The sequence below is a fragment of the Pristiophorus japonicus genome, chromosome 15 (assembly GCF_044704955.1).
Source record: "Pristiophorus japonicus isolate sPriJap1 chromosome 15, sPriJap1.hap1, whole genome shotgun sequence".
Lineage (NCBI taxonomy): Eukaryota > Metazoa > Chordata > Chondrichthyes > Pristiophoridae > Pristiophorus > Pristiophorus japonicus.
The window spans coordinates 44,829,553-44,849,031 of NC_091991.1; the positions used below are offsets into that span (position 1 = coordinate 44,829,553).

At 43.0% G+C, this 19,479-nt stretch overlaps 1 protein-coding gene across 1 annotated transcript in view; it reads left to right on the forward strand.

Annotated features, from left to right (window-relative positions):
* LOC139280730 (dedicator of cytokinesis protein 4-like) overlaps nucleotides 1-19,479 on the forward strand; it is a 511,619-nt gene that overhangs the window by 320,119 nt on the left and 172,021 nt on the right. Inside the window, exons 24-26 of the mRNA XM_070900388.1 lie at nucleotides 9,519-9,646; nucleotides 15,365-15,499; nucleotides 17,736-17,834. Of these exons, the coding sequence (XP_070756489.1) occupies nucleotides 9,519-9,646; nucleotides 15,365-15,499; nucleotides 17,736-17,834 (362 nt within the window). The remainder of the gene's footprint in view (nucleotides 1-9,518; nucleotides 9,647-15,364; nucleotides 15,500-17,735; nucleotides 17,835-19,479) is intronic.

Sequence of the window (19,479 nt, forward strand, 5' to 3'; positions counted from 1 at the left end):
TCAATGCAAGGGCATTAGAATTTGCTTCACTTAGTCAGTTGAACATTCCTGATTGTCGGAAAGTTGTTAGATCAAGCCCCACCCCAGGACTTAAGCACATAATCTTAGTTGATTCCGCCACCTGCTCTACGACGACATGCAGGCCGTGATCCTTACCAACAGATCCATTACAGACCCAATCCACGTCCGGACCGGGGTCAAACAGGGCTGCGTCATCGCTCCAACCCTCTTCTCAATCTTCCTCGCTGCCATGCTACACCTCACAGTCAACAAGCTCCCCGCTGGAGTGGAACTAAACTGCAGAACCAGTGGGAACTTGTTCAACAGGTCAAGATCACCCCAACCTCAGTCGTCAAGCTACAGTACACAGACGACACATGCGTCTGCGCACATACAGACGCTGAACTCCAGGACATAGTCGACGTAGTTTCTGAGGCGTACGAAAGCATGGGTCTTACGCTAAACATCTGTAAGACAAAGGTCCTCCACCAGCCTGTCCTCGCCGCACAGCACTGCCCCCCCCCCAGTCATCAAGATCCACGGCGTGGCCCTGGACAAAGTGGACCATTTCCCATACCTCAGGAGCCTCTTATCAACAAGAGTTAGAGTTCAGTGCAGTGCAGAGGGAGTGCTACATTGTCGGAGATGCCATCTGTCCGATGAAGTGTTTAACTGAGGTCTATCTGCCTGCTTCAGGTGGAGGTAAAAGATCCCATGGTACTAATCTAAAAAGAGCATGCAAATTCTTCCAGTGTTCTGACCAACATTTCTCCCTCAACCAACACTACAAAAAAAAAATGAACTGCTCTGCCCAAAATGGCTGCTGCGTTTGTCCACGTAACAATGACTGCACTTCAATAGTAATTGTGAAGTGCTTTGAGCTAGGGCACTAGATAAATGAAGGTTGTTCTTTCTTGGAGCTACATGTTGTTTGGTGTTGACTATAGTGGGAACGTTGTGGAGACTCGTATGAAATATCTGTGTTTATTTATCCATTTGTTTCTTTATTGTTGTTCGATGGGCTGGACCTTTCTGTAAATAGATAGCCACTATTGGAATGTTATGTTGGCATCTTGTTTAATTTTGTATTTGAAAGGGAAAATGTTGTTTGAATTGATACAACAGGATAAAATATATTCTGTGATAAAATAATGTTATCACACTCCAGACCTGAAGACTTAATGAATGATGGGTTGATTCAGGAAAGGAAGCACATTCATGTCTCGCTTTGTTCCACATTGTGTATTCCAATTAGCAGTACCATTTACATTACAAAAAGCAACACGCCACAACTGAAAGGTACAAATATGAATACCTTTACTACTAATCAAAAAAATCAGAAGTCACCAAACAGCTACCAATAAAAAATCGAGCAAGGAGGAGAAAGGGAACCAATGAAAATGCTCATATTTTTTTTTATCCTTTTGGCGGCCATCTTTTTTTTGACTAACCTGAGGACACAGTACTGTACTCGAAATAATACTTCTAACATGACCACTTAAGTTACATAATTAACAACAAAATTATTAAACTCTCTAACAATGTTTCCCTCAGGAGATCGAGCCCTCTTTCAGGCTTTCCCAAATGCAGAGGCTCAACCAAATAAATAGCAGACATAAGAATGCACAAATGCCACCTCCATAAGCACTCTGTACTACAATCCCCAAAATGCTGATACACCAGCTTCCCTTCTGGAAAACATTTAAAGTACTTGAAAGAGGATAAGACCCTAGGGCCCAATGCGCTGCATACAAGGGTACTTAAGGAAAAGATTGACTAAATTAATCAAGTTCTGGTGGAGATCTTTGGAGAATCATTAGAATCAGGAGCTGTACCAAAGGATAAGAGGGAAGGGAATATGACATACCTTTAAAAATCAGCAAAAAAATAAGCTGGTTCTGACATCTGTGGTGGGTAAAATATTAGTGTTTATCCTGAAGAAGGGTACTGTGAAACATCTAGAGAAGTATCAGCTCATCACGGCAAGTCAGCACTGAAAATGCTGATGGACTGAAATCATGCATAACAAACTGGTTAGAAATCTTCGAGGAGATATCAGAGCTCGTGTATAAAGGGAACTCCATGAGTGTTGTTTATTTAGACTTCAGCGAGTCTTTTGATAGGAGGCTTCATGTAAGGGGTTGGTCCATAATGTAGATGTAATGTAAGGCAGAGAAAAAAGGAATAGGTGGGCAGTTAATGAAGTGGATTGGCAACCAGCTGCATCAAAGGAGATGGGTGGTTACGCACGGAGCTGAGTCAGAGTGGCAGGATGTGACTAAGTGTCAGCTGTGGCTCAGTGGGTAGCACACTCGCCTCGGAATCAGAAGGTTGTGAGTTCATGTCCCACTCCAGGGACTTGAGCACATAAATCTAGGCTGACCAGTGTAGTGCTGAGGGAGTGCTGCACTGTCTGGGATACCATCTTTTGGATGAGACGTTAAACCAAGGCCTTGTCTGTTCTCTCAGGTGGATGTAAAAGATCCCATGGCACTATTTCGAAGAGCAGGGGTGTTCTCCCTGGTGTCTTGACCAATATTTATCCCTCGATCAACACAACAAAAACAGATTATATGGTCATTATTGCATTGCTGTTTGTGGGAACTTGCTGTGCGCAAATGCGATGCCACGTTTCCCACGATACAACAGTGACTACACTCAAAGTACTTCATTAGCTGTAAAGTGCTTTGAGACGTCATGAAAGGCGCTATATAAATACAAGTCTCTTTTTTTTTTGTAAGATTGTCCCAAGGATCAGTGGTACTAACATTATATATAAGGATTAGAAAGTGGCGTTAGAAACAAAATGTTCAAAAGTTGCTGATAACATCAAGGTGGTTGCTGGGGTGGCGCGGGGAGAGGGATTTGCAAACAACCAAGAGCAGATTCTTCAGGTGAACAGTTCCAGAGAGATTTAGATAAATTGGGATATCGGGTTGAAAATTGGCAAATAATAATCAATTCCAACAAGGCAGAAAAGAGTAAAGATTCTAACTATAAACCTAAATGGCGTTGGTCTTTGCGATATAGTGGAGGAGAATGATTCTTTGGGGGATGGGAGAGTATCCGTAGACAGATTGTTGGAGTCACCCATGTACTGTGCAGCAGTGGTAAATAAGACAAATAGGATCTTGGGTTGTAAAGCTTAATAAAAATCACAGGATGTGATACTGATCCTACAGAGGGCATCTATTCATTCCTTTCTGGAGTATTGTGCGCATTTCTGTTCACCACGTTAGGGGAAGAATATCATGGCACTGAAAAAGGGGCAAAGGGCTACTGGTTTGACATCTGGCATCAGATATCCAAGCTCTAAGGAGGAATTACAGAAGACCGAGAAGTTCTTAATGAGGTATCCAAGATCTTTAAGGGTATTGGCAAGTTGAACACCAGCACCAGAATGGATTTGTATAATGCTGTTATTGTATAATGCTGTTATTGTAGAAAAATATCCCAAGGTGCTTCACAGAAACATGACTAATAACTGATGCTAAGCCAGAAAAGGAGAGACAAGGCGAAGTGACCAAAAGCTTGGTCAAAGATTGCATTTTGCAGAGGGTCTTTTTAAAAAAAAATTCATTCCTGGGATGCGGGTATCGCTGGCAAGGCCAGCATTTATTACACATCCCTAATTGCCCTTGAGAAGGTGGTGGTGAGTCGCTGCCTTAAACTGCTGCAGTCCGTGTGGTGAAGGTACTCCCACAGTGCTGTTCGAGAGAGAGTTCCAGGATTTTGACCCAGTGACAATGAAGGAATGGCAATATATTTCCAAGTCAGGATAGTGTGTAACTCGGAGCGGAACTTGCAGGTGATAGTGTTCCCATGCTCTTGTCCTTCCTTCTCGGTGGTGGAGGTCGTGGGATTGGGAGGTGCTGCCAAAGAAGCTTGGTGAGTTGCTGCAGTGCATCTTGTAGATGGTATACACTGCAGCCACGGTGCGCTGGTGATGGAGGGAGTGAATGTTTAAGGTGGTAGATGGGGTGCCAATCATGCGGGCTGCTTTGTCTTGGATGGTGTCAAGCTTCTTGAGTGTTGTTGGAGTTGCACTCATTCAAGCAAGTGGAGAGTATTCCATCACACTCCAGACTTGTGCCTTGTAGTTGGTGGAAAGGCTTTGGGGAGTCAGCAGGTGAGACATTCGCTGCAGAATACCCAGCCTCTGACCTGATCTTGTTGCCGCAGCATTTATGTGGTTGGTCCAGTTCGGTTTTTGCTCTATGGTGATCCCCAGGATGATGTTGAGGGATTCAGCGATGGTAATGTCGTTGAATGTCATGGGGCAGTGGTTAGACTCTCACTTGTTGAAGATGGTCATTGTCTGGCACATTCGTGGCGTGAATGTTACTTGCCACTTATCAGCCCAAGCCTGATGTCATCCAGGTCTTGCTGCATTCAGGCATGGACTGCTTCATTATCTGAGGATTTGCAAATGGAATGGAACACTGTGCAATCATCAGCGAACCTCCTCATTTCTGAGCTTATAATGGAGGAGAGATCATTGATGAAGCAGCTGAAGAAGGTTGGGCCTAGTATACTTTCCTGAGGAACTCCTGCAGTGATGTTCTGGGGGTGAGATGATTGACCTCCAACAACCATAACCATCTTCCTTTGTGCTGGATATGACTTCAGCCAGTGGAGAATTTTCCCCCTGATTCCCATTGACTAGGGCTCCTTGATGCCACACTTGGTCAAATGTTGCCTTGATGTCAAGGGCAGTCACTCTTACCTCACCTCTGGAATTCAGCTCTTTTATTCATGTTTGGACCAAAGCTATAATGAAGTCTGGAGCCAGGTGGTCCTAGCAGAACCCAAACTCGGCATCGGTGAGCAGGTTATTGGTGAGTAAGTGCCACTTGATAGCATTGTCGATGACACCTTCCATCACTTTGCTGATGATTGAGAGTAGACTGATGGGGCAGTAATTGGCCGGATTGGATTTGTCCTGCTTTTTGTGGACAGGACATACCTGGGCAGTGTTTCACATTGTCAGATAGATGCCAGTGTTGTAGCTGTACTGGAATAGCTTGGCTAGAGGCGCGGCTAGTTCTGGAGCACAAGTCTTCAGCACATCAGCCGGGATGTTGTCAGGGCCCATTGCCTTTGCTTAGCTCTATCTATAGCATGCTGTTTCCACTATTTAGCATACATGTAGTCCTGTGTTGTAGCTTCCTCAAGTTGGCACCTCATTTTAGGTATGCCTGATGCTGCTCCTGACATGCTCTTCTGCACTCATCATTGAACCAGGGTAGATTCCCTGGCTTGATGGTAATGGTAGAGTGAGAGAAATGCTGGGCCATGAGGTTACAAATTCTGCTGCTGCTAATGGCCCACAGCGCCTCATGGATGCCAGTTTTGAGCTGCTGGATCTGTTCTGAATCTGTCCTATTTAGCGCAGTGGTAGAGCCACACAACACGATGGAGGGTGTCTTCAGTGTGAAGATGGGATTTTATCTCCACAAGGATTGTGTGATGGTCACTGCTACAAATGCTGTCATGGACAGATGCATCTGTGATAGATTGGTGAAGACGAGGTCAAGTAGGTTTTGTCTCTTGGTTCTCATCACCTGTCGCAGACCCAGTCTGGCAGCTATGTCCTACAGTAGTGGTGCTACCGAGCCACTCTTAGTGATGGACATTGAAGTCCCCCACCCAGAGTACGTTCTGTACCCTTACTGTTGGTGCTTCTTGCAAGTGGTGTTCAACATGGAGGAGTACTGATTCATCAGCTGAGGGATGGCGGTAGGTGGTAATCAGTTGGAGGTTTCCTTGCTCATACTTGACCTGAAGTCATGAGACTTCATGGGGTCTGGAGTCAATGTTGAGGATTCCAGGGCCACTCCCTCCTGACTGTATACCATGGGGGCTCAACAAGGTGGATGCAGAGAGGATATTTCCACTCATAGGAGAAACTAAAATTCGGGGATATAGTCTCAGAATAAGGGGCCGCCCATGTAAAACTGAGGTGAGGAGGAATTTCTTTCAGAGGGTTGTAAATCTATGGAATTGTCAACCCCAGAGAGCTGTGGCGGCTGGGTCATTGAATATATTTAATGCAGAGGCAGACAGATTTTTGAGCGATAAGGGAATAAAGGGTTATGGGGAGCGGGCAGGAAAGTAGAGCTGAGTCCATGATCAAATCGGCCGTGATCTTATGAAATGGCGGAGCAGGCTCGAGGAACCAGGTGGCCTACTCCTGCTCCTATTTCTTATGTTCTTGTATTCTTATGCCTGGTGGGCCTGTCCTGCCAGGGATGGTGATGGAGAGATCTGGGACATTGGCTGAAAGGTATGATTCTCTGATTATGACTGTCAGGCTGTTGCTTGACTCGTCTGTAGGACAGCTCTCCCAATTTTGGCACAAGTCCCCAGATGTTGGTGATGAGGACTTTGCAGGTTCGACTGGGCTGGGTGCGCCATTGTCGTGTCCAAAGCCGGTGCCAAGGTTGTTGCTGGGTGGTCCATCCGGTTTTATTATTTTTCGCAGTGATTATGTACAACTGAGTGACTTGCTAGGCCATTTCAAAGGGCAGTTAAGATTCAAACACATTGCTGTGGGCCTGGAGTCACACATAGGCCAGACCAGGTAAGGATGGAAGATTTCCTTTCATAAAAGACATTAGTGAACTAGATGGGTTTTTACGACAATCCTATAGTTTCATGGTCACCATACTAGCTTTTTATTCCAGATTTATTTAATTAACTGAATTTAAATTCCCCAGCTGTTGTGGTGGGATTTGAACTCGGGTATGCGGATTATTAGTCCAGGCCTTTGGATTACTAATCCAGTAACATAACCACTATGCTACTGTTCCTGGTAAAAAAGGACGGGTAGAGGTTTAGGAAGGGAATTCTCGGACAGTGGAACCTAAGCATGTGAGAGTATGGCTGCCAATGGAGGGTCAAAGATGGGAAGTACACAAGAAGCTGGAGACAGAGCAATAGTATGTTCTGGGCAGGTGGTTCTTGGCTGGAGGCAATGGGAGAGCCTTGAGAAACTGTTTACCATGGCAAGGCCATCTAATGGAGCTTAGAAGAATTTAGGTGAATGGATAGATAATCAGTAAACAGCAGAACTCAATATTCTCATTTGACAAGTATCTATACAAATACATATTGTCGAATGGATGTGAGAAATATGTTTCAGCTGAGATGTAGCTCACAGCTTGCTATTATTTACTTCAATAATGTAGACAGTGAATTCTGTGATCTGCAACAGTCATATTGGGCTCAAGTTTCGGACCCCCGCTAGAACGGCGCACATCGGAGAGGCCCGCCCAATTTGTAGAACTGAAAAAGCGGCAAATACTTACCTCGCGATTCTCCGATATCTGTATTGCTGTTTCCAGCTCGGCGCGGCGCAGCAGGAGCTGCTGGGGGCGGAGCTACAGCCATGCGCCAAAAACAGTGCCGGAAACTGCGCGCATGCGCAGTGGAGGCTGCGCGCGTGCACAGTAGCTCCTGGGCGGCGGTCATCCATTTACTGGGGGCGGGACCCGCCCGAAGTGGCGGCGGCGGGGCCCGCCTGACCGGCATCTCCTGAGGGGGGTCCCGCCCCAGCAGGCTGTTGGAGGGCTCCCGGTGCTGCAGCAGGTAAGTAGAAACTTTAACTTTTTTATTTATTTATTGATTGATCTTTTATTATTTTTTTAAATTTTAAATTTTTTAAACTTCCCTTTGCTGCCCCCCCCTCCCCCCCCCACCGGCATCTCTCATTCCCTATGCCTAATTTATAAAGTGTGGGCAAGGTTTTTATCAGCGTATAAAAATCTACACGTACTCCATTCTAAGTTAGTTTGGAGTAAGTTTTCGCTGCCTAAACTTGCAAAACAGTCGTAAGCGGCTGGTAACGCCCCCTTTTGAAAAAAAAACTGTTCTAAAACGAAACTATTCTAACTCATTAGAATTGGAGCAAACTCAATGCCGAGAATTGCGATGTCTAAGATACTCCATTCTAAACTAGTTGCTCCAAAAAAATAGGAGCAACTCGAGCTGAAACTTGAGCCCATAGTCATGCATGTACATTCTATTTGTAGCCACCAGATGGAGTATTTGTTGGAGGCCACTGAGCAGCACGCTTGTACCTTGCTTAATTAAACAGTACTCAGTTTGAACCTTTATTGCATACATAACACACAGGTTGTGCCTTAAATCTTGCAGTGACAATCACTCCATCAGCTCACTCAAACAAGCAAAACTGTTCCTCCACTTTACTGCCTCCTTACAGCTCCTTTAAAACCTGTGTGGTTTTTGCTGTAAAGATATCAGCTGTATTGTGTGACAATTCTAAGTGGGATTAATGATACCCATTGGTGACAGAATATAAAGTAAAAATGTTCTGATTCCTAGTGCCCAATGAAAAGTGGAGTTGTTTCAGCTGCAGTGGCTGCTACTGTGATAATTGTTGGAGACAGTCTCGGGCTGTTTTCATCAGCTGAAATTACAGCCTATATAAATGCTAAGGTAAACTAAATTGAAAACCCAACAGAGCCTGAACTGGGAAAATTTAGGCTAATGTGCTGACACTTACAATTCATATCATTTCAGGAAAGGATTCACCAAGGACTAAGACTCTCTGCATGCAATTCTCAACCGTCCAAAATACAACTTTAATTTTCTGCTAACATTACGGTGATGTCCATGGTTGGAGATAAAGAGACAAATCAAAAAAGATAATAGTGTACTTAAAAATAATAATATAGTGTGTAATCTTATTATTCGTGGGGGATAAAAAGGAGACATTTCATTCTTGGAGGCCTCATGAGGGAAATATTTGATCCTTTGGGAGTCCAGTACTAATTATAGAAAGCAAAGAAAGACTTGCATTTATATAGCTCCTTCCATGACCTCAGGACATCCCAAAGTGCTTTACAGCCAACTAAGTACTTTTGAAATGTAGTCACTGTTGTAATGTTGGATACGCGGCAGTCAAGTGTGTGCACAGCAAGTTCCCACAAACAACAATGAGATAATGACCAGATAATATGTTTTTAGTGATGTTGGTTGAGGGATAAATATTGGCCAGAACATTGGGGAGAACTCCCCTGCTCTTCTTCAAAATAGTGCCGTGGGGGTATGGTCACTCATTAAATCCTATTCTCCTCAAACATGCCAATTTAGACTCTGGAAACACTGATTTGTGAAGGAAACTTGATTATATTCCTAGTTAATATTTTATTGGATTTTATTTAGCACTGTAAGGTAAGGAATAGATCAAGTGATAATCAGCAATTGAACCTCTTCCCTTGAGTTATAAATTTAGCAATTGTGTACGTGTCTTTACATCAATAATTTTATTAGCAACATGGGAAGAAATCTTACCAATAAAGTGGGTCAAAGAAAGCAAAATAACCTACATTTTTAAGAGAAGCAGCCAAATTTAGTACCGCCACAGCAGCAAATGCTCAGATGAAACAAGTTGATACTTCAGGGGACATAGTTGAAATATTCAGTCACAATGCAGTGTCATGACCCATCATTGTGATTGATGTCATTACACATTGTCCATCTTTGTATTCCAGATTCTCGCTGCATTCTCCTACCTGTGGTTCTACACCATCTCCACATGCATTTGCAAGAACAGAAGGATTTGATCATGTGTGCACGCATCCTTAGCACAATGTTTTGTCTGATCAAGAAGGACAGCACTGTGAGTATTTGAGAGACTGGGTCAGCTCTCAGATTTACTTTTTAAAAAGAAATGGCACTCTGACCTTGAAATGGCATTTTTTAGATCTTGGTAAACAAAGTTATGAAGTGTTTTCATTTTTCCTGTTGTTTTCTTTGTTTACCAACCTATCTGTTGGGGCCCTTTCCTCCTGTTAGATGCTGACAGATTAACCTGCTGTAATTTTCTCTAGCTTTACATTGTCAAAATCAAAGCCATCATCTTCGGCCCCTACCACAAGTTCCATACCCTAGTTACTGATTTCATGACCCTTCCCAGCCACCGTCTCTGACTGAACCAGACTGTTTGCTGCCTCAGTGTCCGATTAAACCCTGAGCTAGACTTCCAACTCCTTACGTTCTCCACCACAAAGACTAAATACTTCCACATCCGTAATATTGCCTATCTGCTGCTGAAACCTTCATCCATGCCTTTGTCATCTCAAGACTCTACTATCCAGTGCTCCCCTAGCCAGCCCCTCATCCAACACCCGTGTCCATGCTGCAATGGCTCTCTTTTTAAAAAAATTCATTCTTGGGATGTGAGCGTCGCTGACGAGGTCAGGCCAGCATTTATTGCCCATTTCTCATCCCCCAATGCCTCAAATTTAAAAATTCTCATTCTTGTGTTTACATTTTCAATGGCCTGATCCCTCCCCATCTCTGTAACCTCCTTCAGCCCTACAACCCTTCTTTCCCTGAACTCTCTGTTCCTCTGACTCTGATATTTTGTGCATCCCCCAATCCATTTGCTTCACCATTTGGCAGCTGTGCCTTCAGCCATCTAGGCTGCACAATCTGGAATTTCCTTCCTCAACCTCTCCACCTTCTTTAAGACTCTCCGTAAAATGCAATCTTTGACCTTCTTTAAGATCCTCCTTAAAACCCACCTCTTAACCTTTGTCAGGTGAAAGCAGTCTGAACTCATTATAAAAATGTCTGAACATACACAGCAGTCAATGCTATACAATGTAAATTTGCTTCCATTTCAACTCTGATTGCATTGTTAAACTATCATATCTATTTAAATACACTAGATTATAAATTCCACCCTTATTTCTTGGTTATCCTTTGGATTAGGAATTTGGGTAAATCTCATTCTATTTTCATTGATCACCTGATTAGCTTCAAGGTCTATGCCTATCTCTCTCTCTTGTTGCTCTTTTGACCCCACCTGTGCTGTACTGATGTAATGCTCCTGAGACACATTTGCTTTTTGGCTGGTCCTTGCCCCAGAAATCTCTTGAACATGTAACATATGCTAACTTCATATGAGCTTGTTGGCACAACACATTCTGTAATGACTCTAACTTGGTTCCTCTCCTAATTACCATCATGCCTTTGTATACACATCTACTATCTATTTTGCGACCATACCTCAACACACAAGGTACTCCCCTAATGCTTTAACTGTCCATTGCACAATCTTTTTCATCTTGCAGACTCTTTAAATAACTTTAGATTGTTGAACAAATGCCCTTGCCGAAAATCCGAGAATTTTGAAGCAGTTTCATTAGCTTGTGTCTAAACTTGGTTCAGTGGACATGGATTAACATCCCTCCGGGATGATTAGTGAAATTGTAATCAATGATTTCTTTATCCTCTGAGTTGATTTAATCAGTTACGAACGAATGAATTTTCACCAAATTCTCGAAGGCAATTAACTCCAACTGTAATTAATTAACTAACCAGTCATTAATTTGCCCATGTGAGTTCTTCAGCATGTCCCCCCCCTCTCGCATTTACTTTCACTTCTGGTATAATCTCCAGCTCACTGCCCATCCCGATCACAATTGTTTTCATAACTCATAACTCCCAGAATAATCAAAAATCCTCCCTCTGATGTATGTAATTTATCCTTTGTTACACCTGATTTGCAGTCAATAAATATTCTAATTGTCCTTTGCCATCTGGATTGACACAATAAATTATTCAAATAAATTAAGCTGTTATTAAATAACATTTTGCATCATTTCCTTCAATCACCGCCATCACTGTAACTCCTTTTCATGTCATTTTGTTGCCTACCCCCTATCTATCTCCATACCCACCTCCCTACTGGCAAAAAAAACCTCACAACTACAATAACATAAACAATAATGTCATAGTTATAAAATTCAGAATAATGCACTCCAAAGTATGTTAGTAATGAAGTTGTAAAATCTTGCGATTGAGGTTATGTTGAAGTTTAATTTTGGGGTTTATTGTCTTCAGTTTGTTGCTCTGTTAGTGTCTCAGAGAGTGCTGTATGCTGTGTAATTATGTATTTATCAGATGGATAATTCAGTAAATTTGCTGTCCTACATAATTATCTTGCACAGGCTGTTGAACCAGATTTTTTAATAAATAATCTTCGCATGGAGCTTTCTGGTAAGGTATGGGTAAATAAAGCCATTGCTATTGTGCCCTGAAAATCTGTGGCTGCTCTGATAAACTGATAATGTTGGGGTAAAAAGAGGACTTCTCTTCCTCAAGGTGGACTCCCTGATATGAGGAATCGACACCCGCCCTCTCGTATAGCGACCACGGAATCACTCAGACGAAACCTTGGTTTAGCCGTTTTTTATTCAATCATGGTCGGGAAGAGTTCCGATGAACACTTCTCCGATCAGAGGTTTTACAATTACAATTATACAGTTTTTCGAGGTGTGTGGCCCTCCTACAAAACCACCGATTGGCCATCTGCTATCAGTGAAGTTACATTGATGTGTTGACCCTTATCAGACTGGCTCTTAGTGGTTCTTCCCCACTTGTCCATCTCCCATCACACATCACCCTCCCGGAATGTGTTGTTCAGTGGTGTCAACTTTGCCTCGTGTGAAGTAACCTTGCTTCCCAGGGTTTGCTATGTTTCCAGACTGTTGCCTCTCCACTGCCCTTGGTGGATATGTTATTCAGTACTGAGTGTATGTTTTCACTGTCTATCAGTCTGTGCTAAAGGTCAATGCATTATTGGCTACTTATAAGCCCTACAATCTGGACCATTCAAAGATCAATTCACTACCTTCAGTATCCTTTTAAGTGACCATCTATCTGTCTGTCTCCCACTTTAGTGACCGTATTTTATCCCCTTACACATAAGAACATAAGAATTAGGAGCAGGAGTAGGCCATTCAGCCCCTCGAGCCTGATCCACCATTCAGTAAGATCATGGCTGATCTTAGACCTCAACTCCACTTTCCTACACTATCCCCATATCCCTTGATTCGATTAATATCCAAAATCTATCGATCTCTGTCTTGAATATACTCAACGACTGAGCCTCCACAGTCCCCCGGGGTAGTGAATTCCAAACAGTTACCATCCTTGCCTCAGCTCAGTTGCTGTTGAAGCATTCATCCATGCCTTTGTTACCTCTAGACTTGACCATTCCAACACACTCCTGTCTGGCCTCCCACATTCTACCCTACATAAACTGGAGGTGATTCAAAACTCGGCTGCCCATATCCTAACTCGCATCAAGTCCTGCTCATCCAGCACCCCTGTGCTTGCTGACCTTCATTGGCTTCTGGTTAAGCAACGCCTCAATTTCAAAATTCTCAACCTTATTTTCAAAACCCTCCATGGTCTCGCCCCTCCCTATCTCGGTAATCTCCTCCAGCCCCACAATCCCCACCCCCCTCCCTCCCCTGGACCCCGAGATGTCTGCACTTCTCTAATTCTGCCCTCCTGAACATCCCTGATTATAATCGCTCAACCATTGGTGGCTGTGCCTTCGCTTGCCGAGACCCCAAGCTCTGGAACTCCTTGCCTAAACCTCTCTACTTCTCTTTCCTCCTTCAAGATGCTCCTTAAAACATACCTCTTTGAGCAAGCTTTTGGTCACCTGTGCTAATTTCTACTTATGCGGCTCGGTGTCAAATTTTTGTCGCATAATACTGTTGTGAAGCGCCTTGGGACGTTTCACTATGTTAAAGGCGCTATATAAATACAAGTAGTTGTTGAAGTTTCTCCTCATCTCAGTCCTAAATGGCCGACCCCTTATTCTGAGACTGTGACCCCGGGTTCTAGACTCCCCAGCCAGGGGAAGCATCCTCCCTGCATCTACCCTGTCAAGCCCCGTAAGAATTTTGTATGTTTTAATGAGATCACCTCTCATTCTTCTAAACTCTAGAGAATAGGGCATAGTCTGCTCAATCTCTCCTCAAAGGAGAATCCCCCATTCTGCTGCAATTAATTAAATGGCTGAAAACTAGACCAGGACCGAGATACATCAAATCTTGGTCCTCTAGACAAGTTTCCGGGATGGCCTTTTGCGAACAGGGCCACCACCCGCCCCCAAAGGCCATTGTTGTTTCGGGTTGGAGGGCAGGCTGAAGTTTCCAGGCCTTCTAAGGAATGCAGCATCGGGTTGGCATAAGTACAACTTGTCATTTCAGACACACCTCCTGGCCACTGGAAGATATGGTACACATCGCAGTTCCAGGTTGGGGTCAAGCCCTTGACCAGCAAAACTTTGGTCATGATTTTTTTTTTGAGAGGGGACTTGTATGGTCATCAACACCTTTCGCTCCAGATGTGCCCCTGAGCATAGCAAAGGTACTTAAATCGCAGACTTTCCCAACACGCCACAAAATTTGGCAGGGTCATTGATCAAAATTCTGGGCAGGTACATCTCGTACTTCTGTCAAGATATGCCTTCCGATGGATTTTTGGGGCCACAATATTGAAATAAAAGGCACGGAAAAAAACAGTTAATTTTGGCTTGACAGGCCAATTGCATTAAATGGAATGGCTACAATAAATCACAAGCAAACATGAGTAATTGAACCTTATTGGTGATTGATAAAGTACTTTTTGTGAAGAGTTTTCTCAATTAAGGTTTTAGCTTTTCCACTGGCCAGAATGGAGCTTTAGCTGGGACATTGAAAAATGTTTCTTACAATTGAAAATTCACAAAAAAGATTTATACTAATCCACCTCCACTGTAAATTAGAAAATTTGTTTAACATAACTATTTACTTTTGCTGTAGTCAGTCTGTACCTTACTATATATTTATCATTGGGGAACAAGTGTGAACCACTTTAATTAGGTTTTCTGTGGCCATGTGGATCGATTGCTCGCCTCTTGTTGCCGAGTGCCTGAGAAATGCAAGGGTATGAAAATACCAATGTCACTGAGATGGCTTATGAGTTTGTTTTTCAATCTACATAATAAATATATTGGAGAGAATAGTGATCTTTGACAGGAATGACTTCTAATTACTAACTATGTTACTTCTACTTGTACTCTGCTCTTCCTATCTCCACACAAATGTGGACAATCATTGGAAGATAATAAAGTAGACATTGCAATAGTGCCTCCCAGTCAACATATTATTTCCACTTTGATTTTTGTGTGATGGTGCTTTGCAAAAATAAGTAAAGCATTTATTAAGAGGGAACACACTAAATGACACACACCTTGTACAATAACAATATTGTAAATGATGCCTTTAAGACGACACAATACAATCGGGACTTTGCAGCCAGATCCACTAAGCCTCTTCATTATTCAGCAAGCATTCAGTTTTATCGACTGTTAGAGGTGCAAGACCAGTTTGCACCAGCCAACATTTTGAACTGTGAACCTGCCAAAACCTTATTTTAACAAGCCTCACTTCTTCAATCGGAATGGCCTGTTTCTGTGCTGTAAATACTATGTAATACTATATAAATTTATTTGACATCAGTTGCAATTGATTTTATTATCATCATTCAGGAAGCAACTGTTTCAGAGGAGGTGGACATGCTTGTAGACAGTTTGTTGGGTGTGCTGCTGAGAACCATATTAGAAATCAGCAACAAGCCCCAGCCCTCGGGACCTACAATTCGTCTGCAGTTTCAGGATGTCACTGTAAGTGTACTACTGGAAGTAAATGTCTTTGCAAGTGCACTTTGTCTCTGATATTTTGTCACTCTTTTCTAGGCTTTTACAATTTTAATGAAAATATCTAAAATCTCTACATTTGTACAATTGCCTAGATTGTACACTTATCCCAAGGGAAATGTCGTACCCACAATAACTTTACACATGGCCCATCTAGTCATATATGTTTACAAGGACAAGTTTGTATTATTTGCATCACAGTATTAAATTGAAAACATTATACAATTTTATTTTCTACTTATTGTTAATAGTTTAGCAAAAATACTTGTGTAACTGTGTATAAGTTATCCATTTTTGATTCAAATTACAAAATTGTAATTTTTTTGATCTTTCCTGCATCACAGGAAAAAGCAGTCTACAAGATTGTATTTACCTTGTTTGTTTATCTGCTCTTCTCCATTTCCCTCTTTCTCTCATTATTTCTTCCTCCTGCTTTGGTTTCTTCCTTTTCTCTCTTCCCATCACCAGCCAGATTCATATGTACAAAAAGAATACCAGCCAAACTGAAGGGAAGAAGAAAACATAAAAAATGTTTTTAATCTTGGCAACCATTTGTCTTACTGATTAGAAACGCTTCCTTTTGGACTAGCTAGGGACATAGGAATATATGAACATGGTTAGGCTATTCAGCCCTTCAAGTCTTTTCCACCACTCACTTAGATCATGGCTGTCTTGGATTTCAACTCTATTTACCCACCTTTGCTCCATATCCCTTGGTATCCTTAACGAACAAAAATTGATCAATCTCAGTTTTAACCTAACATCCACAGATTTTTGGAGAAGTGTGTTTCAGATTTCCACAATAGTTTGTGGGAAAAACTGCTTCTTGATTTCACTCTTAATGGCCGAACTCTAATTTCAAGATTATACAATAATCCATTTCTCATCTGATGTTAGGCTTTCAGTGCACCCAAAAGCCACAATAATTTTGGAAGTACGAGATAATCCAATGAAAAGTATTCCTTACGGTACTTATAGGACCTTCCTGTGGGTGAAGTATGTGCACCTTTACTCTAATCATTAAATACACATGTTTGACTCATGTTTCTCTGATTAAACATTCTTCAGGTCTCAAAAACATTTGCAGTGCTGCACATGTCAGCCTCTGGACCCTTGTTGGGTAGGCAAGGTGTGAGGAGGCTGTTATCGTAATTTTAGATCACCTCACTGACTTCCTTCATTGTCTCGTGACATGTAGGAAGAGGGCCAAGTCACAGTCCAGCATGAGATGCGCCACCCTTGCATATTTCATCAGTGATGTGAGTTTTCATATCCGTGTCACGAATCGCCTACCAGTGCTCAGCATGGAGGCTCACACATAGATATTGGACACAGGCTGGGTACTTGGAATGACCAAGGCCCATGCAAAACCAGACCTCAGCAAGGATTGTGCTGCTTCGGGATATGATTGAAGAAAGAAAATTGCTGAGGAAAATTTAATTTTTTTTGTAGCTTCAAATAAAAGCATGTTAAGGTTGCTTTGTGATGCCAGTGCTATTGTAAAGTAAGATCTCTAAAATTTGACTATTATTACCATTTCAACTCCAAGTACAATTGGAAGCCCTTTGTAAAAACGATCTAAAGATAGAGCACGCTATTCCCTTTAAGCAGAATTCTTTGAGTCTACTCTTTCAACCTTTTCCACTTTGCCCACTTTAATCTCACCTGTCCACTCCTGAATGGAGTGGCTTGTGCTCGAAGCATGGCTCACAGGCACAAGCAGCCAGCCCTCTGCAACTTCATCTAATTGGCTATTCTTCACAGGAAAAATTGACAGTGCCAGCAGGTTACTCCATGAAAATAAAATATTTGCAGGGCTACAGGGAAAGAGTGGGGGGAGTGGAACTAATTGGACAGCTCTTTCAAAGAGCCACCACAGGCACGATGGGCCAAATGGCCTCCCTCTATGTTGCAAGATTCTACAAAATCGATTTTTTTGGGGGGGCAGATGGTCTAAATTTGCCATTGTAAATAAATTTCTTTTGAGTCCTGTATTTCCTGTTCACTGACCCAGTGAAGCCGCACTGCCACATATATCATGGTGCTGAGCTCTGAATGAAATGATCTATGGTTTCTTTATTTCAAGTATAGGGTGCTGTACTTTACCAAATTGCACACAATTAAAATGCTTTAGTGCTGACACTGTCATTCCTTCTCTAAATCACGGGGGAATGGTAACTTGCTTGTGTTTGGTTTCTGACAGGGGGAGTTTGTGGCTTGTGTGCTTGCTCTGCTGAGGCAAATGACAGATAAACATTATCAACAACTTCTAGAGAACTTCACCTGCAAAGATGATCTCCGGGTGAGTCAATTGCACTTGTGTGCACAATGCATTGATCTGCCAATTCACAGAGCACTAATAGATATGTGAATAAATGTTTGAAAGACCTTGGGGGGGAATATTTTGGGAGGGTGGGGGGGGGGGTTGGGTCAGCAGGCGCGATTGGTGGTGGGTCAGGTGGGAATTTTTTTTTTGACAGTGGGTCGGGACCCCACTATCAACCCGCCGCCACGCACCTTTCCCAAATGTTGGGTCTGGCAATGCTGAGCAGATCTGACACCAGTGGGTGGGGCAGCGGGGTGGAGGGAGGGGGAATTCAAGTCATTATGATCTTGTTAGCAGAGGATTAAGAACTATTTTCAGCTCACCTCCTGAGTTTACCAGGTCGCATACTGCTCGGGGATCACATCAGGTAAGCTGGTTGAATGGCCATGGAATTATCTCATTACTTGACAGCTGCAAATGTGCTATAACAGCTCCCATCACACAGTTGTTAGCTTTCCAAGCTCAGAAGCAGTTGCTTACTGCATTTGGAAGACAGATTGAGCTTTATGCAGGTTGCAAGTATTTGGAGTAAACTCTCTATCCAGTGTCACCTCATTGGAACAATCTCTCTCACCATTGACACATTGCTTCTGCCATCTCAAGTTCACTTGCCATCGAATACATCAGCATCGGTGCCCTTGAAACTATCTCACCTTGGTCCTCAGAATCCCATCACGATCATCCCCAACACCAGCAGCACCAACAACAACAGCACCAACAACAACACCAACATTCTCCGCAATCAACTGATGCTGCACAGGGCATCAGCACCTGACCACATTGCTGTTGGGAACTCCAGGGGTGACCTCACCATGCCCAGATTTCTTTCACTTGATGCTGCACACGCTGGTTGCTACATGATGTGCCAGGTTAGCACCACCTCACACCAGCACCATAAAGCATACCTACAATGCCCAAGCCATTCCTTTCACGCTCATCAGTATTGCGAGGTGTACCGTTATGTCTCACCATTCATTGCAACTCACTAAGCTACTTCCAAAGGTGCACACAAATCTGTCCAAGAATGCAAAGTATTGAAAATAAAGATTTCAATGTTTGACAGCGCATTCACAGAAACTTCACATGAACATTGGCTAAAACACCCTTGCGTGTTGTTAGTTGGTATGATTGGACTCGGATGAGGGTGAGTGTGAGGGGTGGCTGGTGAGATGGGGAAGTGATAATGTAGATAGAGAGGAATGGGTGGAGGTGCAAGGTAAGTTGGTGTGAGTAAGGATGTAGGATGAGTAATTGTAGGATCGGGAAGGCAGAGTGATGGGGATGTGATGAGTGGCACAGCAGGATGAGGTTGAGTGTGGCTTTGCAGTAACGTTTCAAGAGCTATTGAGATCATTGAAAGATTTGTGCCACTACGGTCTGGTCCTCCTGACGACATCCTGCTTGTGTCCTCCTCTGAAATGTCCAACCAGGCTGCGTTGGTGTCCTGGGGAGGTCTCTTCCACCCTTTGGAAGAGGGACTCTCCTATGTGTTGTGACTTCCTGCATAAGCATATGAAGGGAGTCGTGGGAGAGCCTGGATGCAGCCGTGCACCTCTGTGCAATATTTATCAGTGTTTGTAGCACCTCAATGCTGTCGAACATTGATGGTCCTCAAATAAAG